This window comes from Hippopotamus amphibius, chromosome 17, assembly GCF_030028045.1.
Source record: "Hippopotamus amphibius kiboko isolate mHipAmp2 chromosome 17, mHipAmp2.hap2, whole genome shotgun sequence".
In the NCBI taxonomy this organism is placed as follows: Eukaryota; Metazoa; Chordata; class Mammalia; order Artiodactyla; family Hippopotamidae; genus Hippopotamus; species Hippopotamus amphibius.
The window spans coordinates 28,968,467-28,980,706 of NC_080202.1; the positions used below are offsets into that span (position 1 = coordinate 28,968,467).

At 39.9% G+C, this 12,240-nt stretch overlaps 1 protein-coding gene across 3 annotated transcripts in view; it reads left to right on the plus strand.

The window, feature by feature from the left end:
* The window catches only part of MMD (monocyte to macrophage differentiation associated), a 57,707-nt gene that overhangs the window by 17,764 nt on the left and 27,703 nt on the right, over nucleotides 1–12,240 (plus strand). For 2 of the 3 annotated variants that reach the window (XM_057716759.1, XM_057716761.1), the window contains one exon: nucleotides 9,245–11,108. The exons of the other annotated variant lie outside the window; for it this stretch is intronic. In XM_057716759.1, the coding sequence (XP_057572742.1) occupies nucleotides 9,245–9,445 (201 nt within the window). In that variant the 3' untranslated portion in view covers nucleotides 9,446–11,108. Of the gene's footprint in view, nucleotides 1–9,244; nucleotides 11,109–12,240 lie in introns of those variants that run through there. 3 annotated transcript variants of the gene reach the window in all.

Consider the following 12,240-nt stretch of genomic DNA (forward strand, 5'->3'; position numbering starts at 1 on the left):
ACTCCCACCCTTTACCCAAAGAGTTGTGAGATTATGTGAAGGTGGGAATTTATACATGAATTACTTACTGCCTTAACCTAAATCCATGAACGAGGATAAATTTTTAAGTTTCTTACAATGAAGAAAATATAAATTAGTGACTGCTTAAAACTTAAAAATTGGAAGGATCTCAAGGGTCATTTGCTCAACATTTTATTGGATATTTCTCAAATACCTTCACTCTTACTTTTCATTTCACTTGCTTTTAAGTCATGTTATTTCTCTTTCTCAGGAAAGTGCTTTTTTTTTTAACTTCGCTTGAAATTTTCTTTGGAGGCTTTGATAGGTGAAAGTGTGGCATTACCTGTAGTAGGCATTTGCATGTATGTTTTTTGTACTCTCATTAGACTGATTACTGTTGAGAAATCAATGTTTATCTGTCAGTTTGAAATAATAACATAACAACCTCAAGATCCCATCCACTGGTCACTTGTGCCTTTAGCTTATGTATTCCTAGTCCTACATTCTCCATTTTTGGTCACCAGCCACTGTATTAATTAAGGAAGTCATGGTGTATTTAGCTTGAACTCTCTTCTCAGCCTGCAAGGGTTAGAATTGTGCTTATCATTTCCTCCTGAGCTCATAGGCGTGTTATAAGAATTTGATTTTGCTGTGCATGGTTCTTGCCCCGGTTACAAAAACACCTGTAAAAGGTTTAGGATTTATAGGTTTGCTGATGTTTTTTCAGAGGGTATGTGAGAATGTATCAAGATATGTTCTCTGTGGAATGAGATTTATAATGGCTTTAATAATTACCTCGCACCAAAAATACATATAGTTTAGTTGGTAAAGGCAACGGGGAATGGTGAGGGGAGGGAGGTGAAAGACAGAAATGAGAAAATCTGCCTTGAAGGCCATATCGTTAGAGGATGGTTGAGGACACCCAGAGCAAGGTCTGTGTTGATGGGTTACTAATCATTAGAGTGGAACTTCAAATAAATTCCCTCTAGATATCATAGGAGCAAGTTTATCCAGTACTTTTACTAGCCTAAATCTTTCATTGGCATTTTCAAGTGGTATGGTAGCAGGTGACTAATATTTATGTTAATCAAACGGGAAATCTGCACACTTGCCCAGCTAGAACTTAGAATCAAGCAGAAAAGTACAATTCATATAAAATAAGAAACTACCAAGTTTCTACTACCAAGACAAGTTTTACAATGTCTTTGGGGAAAGTACAGCCTACTATGGAAGCACATGACAGAAGTAGCAGAGAAAATGCCATTTACGCTGATTCAGGAAGACAAATAGGAGCCAAGAGAAGGAAAGAGTGATGCAGGTGGTATGAGAAAAAGATGCAGCATGAAGGAAGCCCCAGAGACGCGGGGAGCACAAGCATCTGAGTATCCATGTATGCAGGAGGGGGTATAATTATGCAGGTAGCACAAGTCTTGTGATAAAACTGGTGAGCTAGACAGAGACCCGATCAAAAAGAACCACATGGGGGCGCTTCCCTGGTGGTCCAGTGGTTAATAATCCACCTTCCAATGCAGGGAACTCGGGTTCAATTCCTGGTCTGGGAAGATCCCACATGCCTCTGGGTAACTAAGCCCTTGCACCGCAACTACGGAGCCCGTGCACTCTGACGCCTGTGGGCTACAACTAGAGAGAAGCCTGCTTATCGCAACAGAAGGATCCCACGTCCCACAACTAAGACCCAATGCAGCCAAATAAATGAAAAAGAAGAAAAGAACCACATAGGCCATCTGATGGAGCAGTGAAATAGTACAAGTGATGAAGACTCAAACCTTTGGTGTTCTGGTCAGAATGATGGGTATCGGAATTGCCCTTCTACCATAAAAACTATAGAAATGGGGAAAGTATATGAAACAACTGTTTTTCGACGTTGAACGCAGACATAGAAGACTATGATCCTTGGGAGAAAAACCAAAAGATGAGCTTCAAATGCACTGCAGTGAAAGAAAGTGGAGTCCAAGAGCAGCAATCTGGGTGGAGGAAACAAATCCGCATTTCAGCTCCCGAGCCAGCTGTGGTTTGGGGGCAGGGTACTGGAGAGGAGGGAGCTTCAGAGAAGAGTCTCCAGACATCTACAAAGAGGTTTCCTTGAATCCTTGCCCACATACTAAGCTGCATTTGTGCAGAGCAAGACTGCTCGCATGCCCTGGCTGAGGGTAGCTATTGGAAGGCTGTGAGATAAATGGAGATTCCAGAAGGAGCCTAGTACTGGGACATACCAGAGTTCCAAGCAGCTACCGTGCTGAACAGCTTAGGTATTCCACTGACCCTAGCAAGACCACACCTTAGGATGAGAGCTACTCTGGCCGTAGAGTGAGGGCAGCTGTGGCAATGCCATAACAAAGCCCAGAAACCTCGAAAGGACCCAGTTGATCCTCCAGTAAATAAACTGCGTACCAGAACAAACTCAACATTCTTTCAAGCAAGACAACAAAATCAATGCTCGTTAACAACTTGGCATCCATTGTCCAAATATTAATAGATAAGCAAGAAGAGCCAAGTGGAAATTCTAGATCCAAAGCCTATGTTAAGAAAAAAAATTTTTTGGAGGGGTTTAACAACAGATGGGATACCGCAGAAGAAAAGATCAGTGAACTTGAAAATGAATAGTCAGGCCTCAGACTGGGAGAAAATATTTGCTTTTTCTATATACATCTGACAAAGGATGAGTATCAAATATTGTAGCACTTTAAGTCAATAATAAAAAGCCAATCCTATAAAAATGGGTAAAACACTTGAGCAGACACTTTACAAAGAGAAAGAGTCACAAGTATCCAGTAAGCCCTTGAGAAACTGCTCAGTGTCACTAGTCATCAGGGAAATGAAGATTAAAACCTCAACATGCCACCACTACACACCTTATAGAATCAGTTAAAAAGACTGATGCCACCAAATACCAGCAAGGATGTGAAATAACTAGAACCCTAATTCGTTGTTGGGAAGAGTATAAAATGGTATAACCACTGTGCAGATTTGTTCAGCAGTTTATTATAAAATTAAGCATACCTTAATGACTGAACACAAATGAAAACATATCTACAAAAGGACTTGTAAGACAATATAGACGTTAGTTTTATTCATGATAGCCCCCAAATGGAAAGGATAAACAGATCATGCTAAATCAATCAATGGGATGCTCAGCAATAGAGAGGAATGAATACCTGATATACATTAGCACTTGCATGAATCTCGAAAACATTATATTGAGCAAAACAGAAACCGGACACAAAAATGTACATACAGTATAATTCCACTAAGGTGAGGTTCTAAAACGGATAGGCTTAGTCTGTGGTAATAGCAGTAAGAGCAGTGGTTGCCTTAGTGGAAGGGATTGTCCAGGATTGGGAAGGGGCGCCAAAGAACTCTCTGGGGTGTTAGGATAGTAGTGTATCTTGATAGGGGTGGAATGGGTTACATAGGTGTGTGCATTTACCAAAACCTTACTGTTAATGTGATACCTGTGCATTACACTATGTAAATTAATCATCAGTGTTTAACTCCACCCCCGCCCCTCCCCGCCCTGGCACACACACAAAAAAGGAATATAAGTTCAGGAAACAAAACACTTCGGTTCTTGGTTCAAATCCTGATTCTGACACTTAAAAGCTTTGTGACCTTGGGTAAATTATTTAACCTCTATGTATTCTAATTTTCTTGTCTGTAAAGTTGGGATAAAAATAGTACGTAAGTTACAGTTGTGAAGATTAAATGAGTGCTTCAAACAGGTCCTAGTATATAGAAACATAGTAATGACCTTGATAATGAAGAAAAGATAACTGGTTTTGTTTGTTTTAGGATTAACTGTGTTCTGGTTCTTTGAAAGTTGATAAGGCAGATGTGGTATCTTAAGAAACTATTAACAGAATGTATGTCAAAACCAACCTGTGCGCTTGGTTTGGTCTCTTGTTTATCGTTTTAGCTGAAGAAAAAGGAGTGGTGTCTTTCGGGGCATCAACCAGCTGTGTGACTTTGTTCAGGTTACTTATTTCTCTGGCCTTAGTCTCCATCTCTAAAATAAGGAGGTTGTGTTGGATGAGTGACTCTTCATTGGGGAGTCAGATGCACCTATGAGAATCCCATGAAAACCTTAACCCTCTCTAGGAAAATGCCCCTAATACACGGACACAGAGAGTTTTGTATAATTAATGGATATTAATTGCTTTATAACCTCTAGGAAACAATAAATGTATCTGGTGTTTTGCTTTGCTGTGTTTTACTTTTTATTTTTTATTTATTTATTTTTTTAATTTTTTGGGGGGTACACCAAGTTCAATCATCTGTTTTTATACACATATCCCCGTATTCCCTACCTCCCTTGACTCCCCCCCCCGAGTCCCCCCACCGTCCCCGCCCCAGTCCTCTAAGGCATCTTCCATCCTCGAGTTGGACTCCCTTTGTTATACAACAACTTCCCACTGACTATCTATTTTACAGTTGGTAGTATATATATGTCTGTGCTACTCTCTCGCTTTGTCTCAGTTTCCCCTTCACCCCTCGCCCCCTCCCATACCTCGAGTTCTCCAGTCCATTCTCTGTATCTGCATCCTTGTTCTTGTCACTGAGTTCATCAGTACCATTTTTAGATTCCGTATATGTGAGTTAGCATACAATATTTGTCCTTCTCTTTCTGACTTACTTCACTCTGTATGACAGACACTAGGTCTATCCACCTCATTACATATAGCTCCATCTCATCCCTTTTTTACAGCTGAGTAATATTCCATTGTGTATATATGCCACATCTTCTTTATCCATTCATTTGTTGATGGGCAGTTAGGTTGCTTCCATGTCCTGGCTATTGTAAATAGTGCTGCAATAAACATTATGGTACAAGTTTCTTTTGGGATTATGGTTTTCTTTGGGTATATGCCCAGGAGTGGGATTACTGGATCATATGGAAGTTCTATTTGTAGTTTTTTAAGGAACCTCCAAATTGTTTTCCATAGTGGCTGTACCAACTTACATTCCCACCAACAGTGCAGGAGAGTTCCCTTTTCTCCACACCCTCTCCAACATTTGTTGTTTCCAGATTTTGTGATGATGGCCATTCTGATTGGTGTGAGGTGATACCTCATTGTGGCTTTGACTTGCATTTCTCTGATGATGAGTGATGTTGAGCATCTTTTCATGTGTTTGTTGGCCATCTGTATGTCTTCTTTGGAGAAATGTCTATGTAGGTCTTCCGCCCATTTGTGGATTGGGTTATTTGCTTTTTTGGTATTAAGCTGCATGAGCTGCTTGTATATTTTGGAGGTTAATCCTTTGTCCGTTGTTTCATAGGCAATTATTTTTTCCCATTCTGAGGGTTGCCTTTTAGTCTTGTTTATGGTTTCTTTTGCTGTGCAAAAGCTTTTAAGTTTCATGAGGTCCCATTTGTTTATTCTCGATTTTATTTCCATGATTCTAGGAGATGGGTCCAAAAGGATCTTGCTTTGATGTATGTCATAGAGTGTTCTGCCTATGTTTTCCTCTAGGAGTTTTATAGTGTCTGGCCTTACATGTAGGTCTTTAATCCATTTGGAGTTTATTTTTGTGCATGGTGTTAGGAAGTGTTCTAATTTCATTCTTTGACATGTTGCTGTCCAATTTTCCCAGCACCACTTATTGAAGAGGCTGTCTTTTTTCCATTGTATACTCGTGCCTCCTTTGTCAAAGATAAGGTGCCCATATGTGTTTGGGCTTACTTCTGAGTTCTCTATTCTATTCCATTGGTCTTCCTTTCTATTTTTGTGCCAGTACCATACTGTCTTGATCACTATGGCGTTGTAGTATAGTTTGAAGTCAGGAAGCCTGATTCCACCCACTCCATTTTTCCTTCTCAAGATTGCTTTGGCTATTCGGGGTCTTTTGCGTTTCCATACAAATCGTAAGATTTCTTGCTCTAGTTCTGTGAAAAATGCCATTGGTAATTTGATCGGGATTGCATTGAATCTGTAAATTGCTTTGGGTAGTACAGTCATTTTCGCTATGTTGATTCTTCCAATCCAGGAACATGGTATGTCCCTCCATCTGTTTGTGTCATCTTTGATTTCTTTCATCAATGTCTTAAAGTTTTCTGCATACAGGTGTTTTGCCTCCTTAGGCAGGTTTATTCCTAGGTATTTTATTCTTTTGGTTGCAATGGTGAATGGGAGAGTTTCCTTAATTTCTCTTTCTGCTCTTCCGTTGTTAGTGCATAGGAATGCAAGAGATTTCTGTGCATTAATTTTGTATCCTGCTACTTTACTACACTCATCAATTAGTGCTAGCAGTTTTCTAGTAGAGTCTTTAGGGTTTTCTATATATAACATCATGTCATCTGCAAAGAGTGACAATTTTACTTCTTCTTTTCCAATTTGGATTCCTTTGATTTCTTTTTCTTCTCTGATTGCTGTGGCTAAAATTTCCAAAACTATGTTGAATAATAGTGGTGAGAGTGGACACCCTTGTCTTGTTCCTATTCTTAGAGGGAATTCTTCCAGTTTTTCCCCATTGAGAACGATGTTGGCTTTTGGTTTCTCATATATGGCTTTTATTATGTTGAGGTAATTTCCTTCTATGCCCATTTTCTGGAAAGCTTTTATCATAAATGGATGTTGAACTTTGTCAAAAGCTTTTTCTGCATCTATTGAAATGATCATATGGTTTTTATCCTTCAAGTTGTTGATATGATGTATCACATTGATTGATTTGTGTATATTGAAGAATCCTTGCATCCCAGGGATAAACCCCACTTGATCATGGTGTATGATTTTTTTAATGTGCTGTTGGAGTCTGTTAGCTAGTATTTTGTTGAGGATTTTTGCATCTATATTCATCAGTGATATTGGTCTGTAGTTTTCTTTTTTCGTGACATCTTTGCCTGGTTTTGGTATCAGGGTGATGGTAGCCTCGTAGAATGAGTTTGGGAGTGTTCCGCCTTCTGCTATATTTTGGAAGATTCTGAGAAGGATAGGTGTCAGCTCTTCTCGAAATGTTTGATAGAATTCACCCGTGAACCCATCTGGTCCTGGGCTTTTGTGTGTTGGGAGATTTTTAATCACTGCCTCAATTTCCGTACTTGTGATTGGTCTGTTCATGGTTTCTGTTTCTTCTTGGTTCAGTCTTGGAAGATTGTATTTTTCTAAGAATGTATCCATTTCTTCCAGGTTATCCAATTGATTGGCATATAGTTGCTTGTAGTAGTCTCTCATGATGTTTTGTATTTCTGAGGTGTCCGTTGTTACTTCTCCTTTTGCATTTCTAATTCTGTTGATTTGCATCTTCTCCCTTTTATTCTTGATGAGTCTGGCTAATGGTTTATCAATTTTGTTAATCTTCTCAAAGAACCAGCTTTTAGTTTTATTTATTTTTGCTATGGTTTCCTTCCTTTCTTTTTCATTTATTTCTGCTCTGATCTTTATGATTTCTTTCCTTCTGCTCACTTTGGGGTTTCTTTGTTCTTCTTTCTGTAGTTGTTTTAGGTGTAAGGTTAAACTTTTTAAATAAAATGACATCTGACTGGTGAGCCACCTTACCAAGGGGAGAAGTCCCATATCAGTCAATTTGGATTGACTCCTTCCTCATCAATTTTTTTTTTAAACTCTTTATTGGAATATATTTGCTTTACACTCTTGTACCCGTCTCTGAGGTACACCAAAGTGAATCAGCTGCATCTACACACATATCCCCATATCCCCTCCCTCCCGCGACTCCCCCCCCCCACCCTCCGTGTCCTGGCCCTCCAAGGCATCTCCCATGAAGTTGATCTCCTTTTGTTATACAGCAACTTCCCGCTAGCTATCTATTTTGATCATACAAAAACCATGGTGCTTATGTGAGCTTTGAAAATAGGGCTACTCCTCACTCCGGCCCTGGATCCTCATGCCCAGTTCTTAGGTCGTGTCCATTGCTGCCACTGCCCTGGCCAAGGCCTGTGGGGCCATTCCAGTAGGTGGCTGCCCTGGAACTTCCCCGTGTTCCCCACGTTCCCTGTTTGATTTGGCCACGGGTACCTGCTCCAAAGCTCACAAGGTCACAGCCATCAGTGCCCAGGCCTCTGGGACACCCACACACCTGTCCCCTTCCAAGGCCTTGCCACAATTTGGCTTAGGTTTCCACTACTCACCCCACAGAACCTGGGACCTTTCTATTCCTGATCCCCAGAAATCCTGACTTGTTTCTCTGTCAGCTTCTTAAGCTCTAACTCTATTCTCTTCCCCTCTCATTCATACAGCCCAGTCTAATCTTGTAGATGGGTCGAGGTCTTTTTTTTGTTTTGTGTTTTTTGATAAATTAATTGATTAATTTATTGGCTGCATTGGGTCTTCGTTGCTGCGCATGGGCTCTCTCTAGTTGCAGCGAGCGGTGGCTACTCTTCATTGTGGTGCTCGGGCTCCAGGTGCGTGGGCTTCAGTAGTTGCAGCACATGGGCTAAATAGTTGTGGCTCATGGGCTCTAGAGTGCAGGCTTGCTCCACAGCATGTGGGATCTTCCTGGAGCAGGGATTGAACCCGTGTCCCCTGAATTGGCAGGTGGATTCTTAACCACTGCGCCACCTAGGAAGAACGGGTCGAGGTCTTTGAAAACCGAGAGCAGCCTATAAATTCTCCTTTTTGAGCTAAAGCACACCTGACAATTTCTTCCTAAGCTAAGAAACTCCCAGGCACAAAGACAGAAAGGCCTGACAGCATCTAGAAGATTAGTAAATATATTGTGCTATATGGTCTCAGATCTCAGAGGTCACTCCTAGCTGTGATTTTCCTGTGTCAGCCTTAAGGAAGCCGTAAGTTCACAGAAGCCAGGGAAGACTCTGGGGAAGGTACTTAGTGTAGAACAGTGTTTGAGGAGGACCAAGGGAGTGAAAACCAGGCTGAGATGTGGATTATAAATGGAGTGGCATGGGTGTGCCTTAGTAGGGAAGAAAGCCTCCTAAAGAGGAAGATGAAAGCCAAGGATTATACTTTATTAAAATGAACTCTTCGTTTTAGATGCGATTGCAGTCTACTTAAACATGCTATAGGTGAGCAGAAGGTGCTGCTTTTTACCGTGGGACCTGTAACCTGACTGCTTGGCCAAATCAAGGCGGCTGATTCAGAGGGTGTCTAGGTGATTTACATGTAGTTCATGTTCACAGATCAGGATTCTGCCTCTGCAGAGCTACTTCATTTGTCTAGAAAGGCAGGAGACTTAGGGGGAATTGCAATGATCTCTTTAGCTTGTCATATCAGAGTAACATCAAAACCTTTTAATTTTTTTCCTCTGTTGACAGAATAACACCGACGGACTTCACGAACTTGCCTGTGGGGGCTTAATTTATTGCCTGGGAGTTGTGTTCTTCAAGAGCGATGGTATCATTCCATTTGCCCATGCCATCTGGCACCTGTTCGTGGCCACGGCAGCTGCAGTGCATTACTATGCCATTTGGAAATATCTTTACCGAAGTCCTGCAGACTTTATGCGACATTTATGACCAATCTGTACTAGGTCTCCAAACCAGTATTATTTCAATTAATGGCACTTAAGAGTGGGGTAAGAGCTGAAAATTGCACAGAGGAAAAAAAAAAAAAAAAAGACAACTGCACTGACTTTCTTTATATCTTTTGAATATAATTACTGTGAAAGTGTAAAAGCTGTGTTCTGGAATTTTCCCCCTCACAGCAAATAAAAATAAGGTAGTGAATTAATTATTCATTCCATCCCACTATCATGAAGGACTCTGGATAGACTTGGCCAACTGATGTTTACAAACCAGAATTTTGTATTTTAATTTTACAGATTTTACTACATGATTTTTCTAAATTACTAGGTCAGGTTGTAAAAGTCAGTGCAATAACAAAACTTTCTTTTTAAGAGAAAATGGTTTCTATCACTTTCCCATTAGCTGTGTAAAGAATCATGGACAGAACTTACACTACTTTTTACCATGTTTCATCTTGACATAACGTGGTTATTTTTTAAATAGAAACTTCAGTTTTTTGTAAATTTTTAAAAAATACTTCATTGAAGCGCATCTCTGCGGTTCCTCATCATGTGAATTTTTGCAGCAAGCTGTAAACATTCCACAAATGGACAAACATTATACCTCTTCTGATAGTTTTATTAAGCATGGAGGATTGCCAATTTTTAAAACTACAAGTTTTCCAAAACTTTTCTGCCAGCCTCTGACTCTGAATTCCGTGCTGCTTTGGGTCATATACTTGACCTAGTTTGGTTTCCCAGCAGTGGAAAAGTATTTTGATATCATTAACTTTTTCAAAAGATTCAACTTTTTCTCTATGCCTTTGCCATGTCTTCTTCAGGGTCTTTTTCAACAGCGGATGAGTATCCAGTCTGTATTAAGAGAGTGTTGTTGGGTTGGCCATCCACTGAAAACTCCTAAAGAGCGTTATGAAGTACAATGAATAGTGGTCATGCCTGTTTGGTGCCCAGTGGTTAAGTCATTGTCACTTAGCTTTATATTATGGAACTAGATGCATAAATTCACATTTCTACCTTTCCTTTGCATCTCCTGATACTCTTTTCTTTTTCACAGAAATGTATTTAAAGCACTATTTGACAGATGTGTCTGTCATCCATGGGTTATATCCTGGCTCAGTGGAGTGGTATTTAATATATTGTTTATGGTTTTTATTCAGTGTCTTATATTAAGATTAACATATTAGTTACTTTGTTGGTTAATCTCCTGTTGTTATTTTAATAAATGAGATAACCTTGCCTTTAGATCAGGTGCTGATATTGCGTGTTTTCTAGTGATGGTTTTGATCATTGAAATTGTTGGTTTGACAGTGCATTGAATTCAATTCATTGAAATTTTGTACTGCTGTAGCTTCAAATGAGGGTTTATTTTGTGTGTGTATGTTTAGAACTTTCTGACTTTGTTAAATTATATGGGAATAAAGAACAGAAGAACTGCCTTTTGCTGATGAATTCTTAAATAGGCAAGGTACCCAGTGATAACACCAACCAGACCACCCTTTCTGCATGATTCTGAACATCTGGATGCCTCTTGTTTTATTTTAAATGTATTAACTTTTGTGGATTCATTTAAAGTCTGCTCAAAAGTACCACTATCAAAACCACTAAAATGTATGTAAAAAATTGTGCTGTAGACTAAAATAAAATTGTTACTTGGATTTGTTCCACTGTCTCTAAATTAGATGACTGTGAAGATGATAATGCGTTTTTCAAAGCCTGAGCTCATCTAGCATGTGTAATTTGTATACTAGCCTTTTTTTTTTTTTTTTTAAAGTCAGGATGGGAAGAAAAACAAATGTGCCCTGACATCTGGAATTTTCTTTTCTTTTTTTTAATTAATTAACTTATTGGCTGCTTTGGGTCTGTGTCTCTACGCACAGGCTTTCTCTAGTTGCAGTAAGTGGGGGCTACTCTTTGTTGTGGTGCATGGGCTTCTCATTGTGGTGGCTTCTCTTTTTGCAGAGCAGAGGCTTTAGGCTTACGGGCTTCAGTAGTTGTGGCTTGCGGGCTCTAGAGTGCAGGCTCAGTAGTTGTGGCGCATGGGCTTAGTTACTTCATGGCATGTGGGAGTAACTAAGCCTGGCCCAGGGCTCGAACCTGTTTCCCCTGCATTGGCAGGTTGATACTTAACCACTGCGCCACCAGGGAAGTCCCGACATCTAGGATTTTCTAGTCCACTTTTTAATGAATTGCCAGAACCAGTGCAAACACTAAAATCAAACCACATTTTCAGTTTAAAATATGCTAGTCTGGTCCTAAAGATTATAAATTTTATAAATGATGTATCTTTACCCCAGAGAAGCCTTTTAGTTTAGTTTATGTAATATACTGTAGGATAGAGGTTACATGCTTTTTTGTTACCAAGCAGACACACATATTGCAAAGGTAACGACTCTGTGTTAGATTTCATTCTCCCTCTTCTGCAGTGTGGGAAACAGAGCTTTAACTGCTTCAGGCTCAGTCAGGGAGCTGGGACAGGAACCCAGACCTATCCAGTTCCGAAGCCTCCTATTCACTTTGCACCACAGCATTGTCAGAGTCAGCGAAAACAAATGAATCGAAAAAAACGAACTGAAAATTTGTCAGGCATGCACGTGGAAAAGAAAACAAATATTCACGCAGTTTAGAGCCTCAGAAAACCCTCGGGCAAACCTCCGTCAAGTCTAATTTTGAAGATTGAGTGTCTTGAAGCATTATTATTCCCAAGAATTCTGTCCTCTAATCCACCAGGGTAACCTCATCTCTTTTCTTTTTTTTTTTTTTTTTTTGGCACACGGGCTTAGTTGCTCC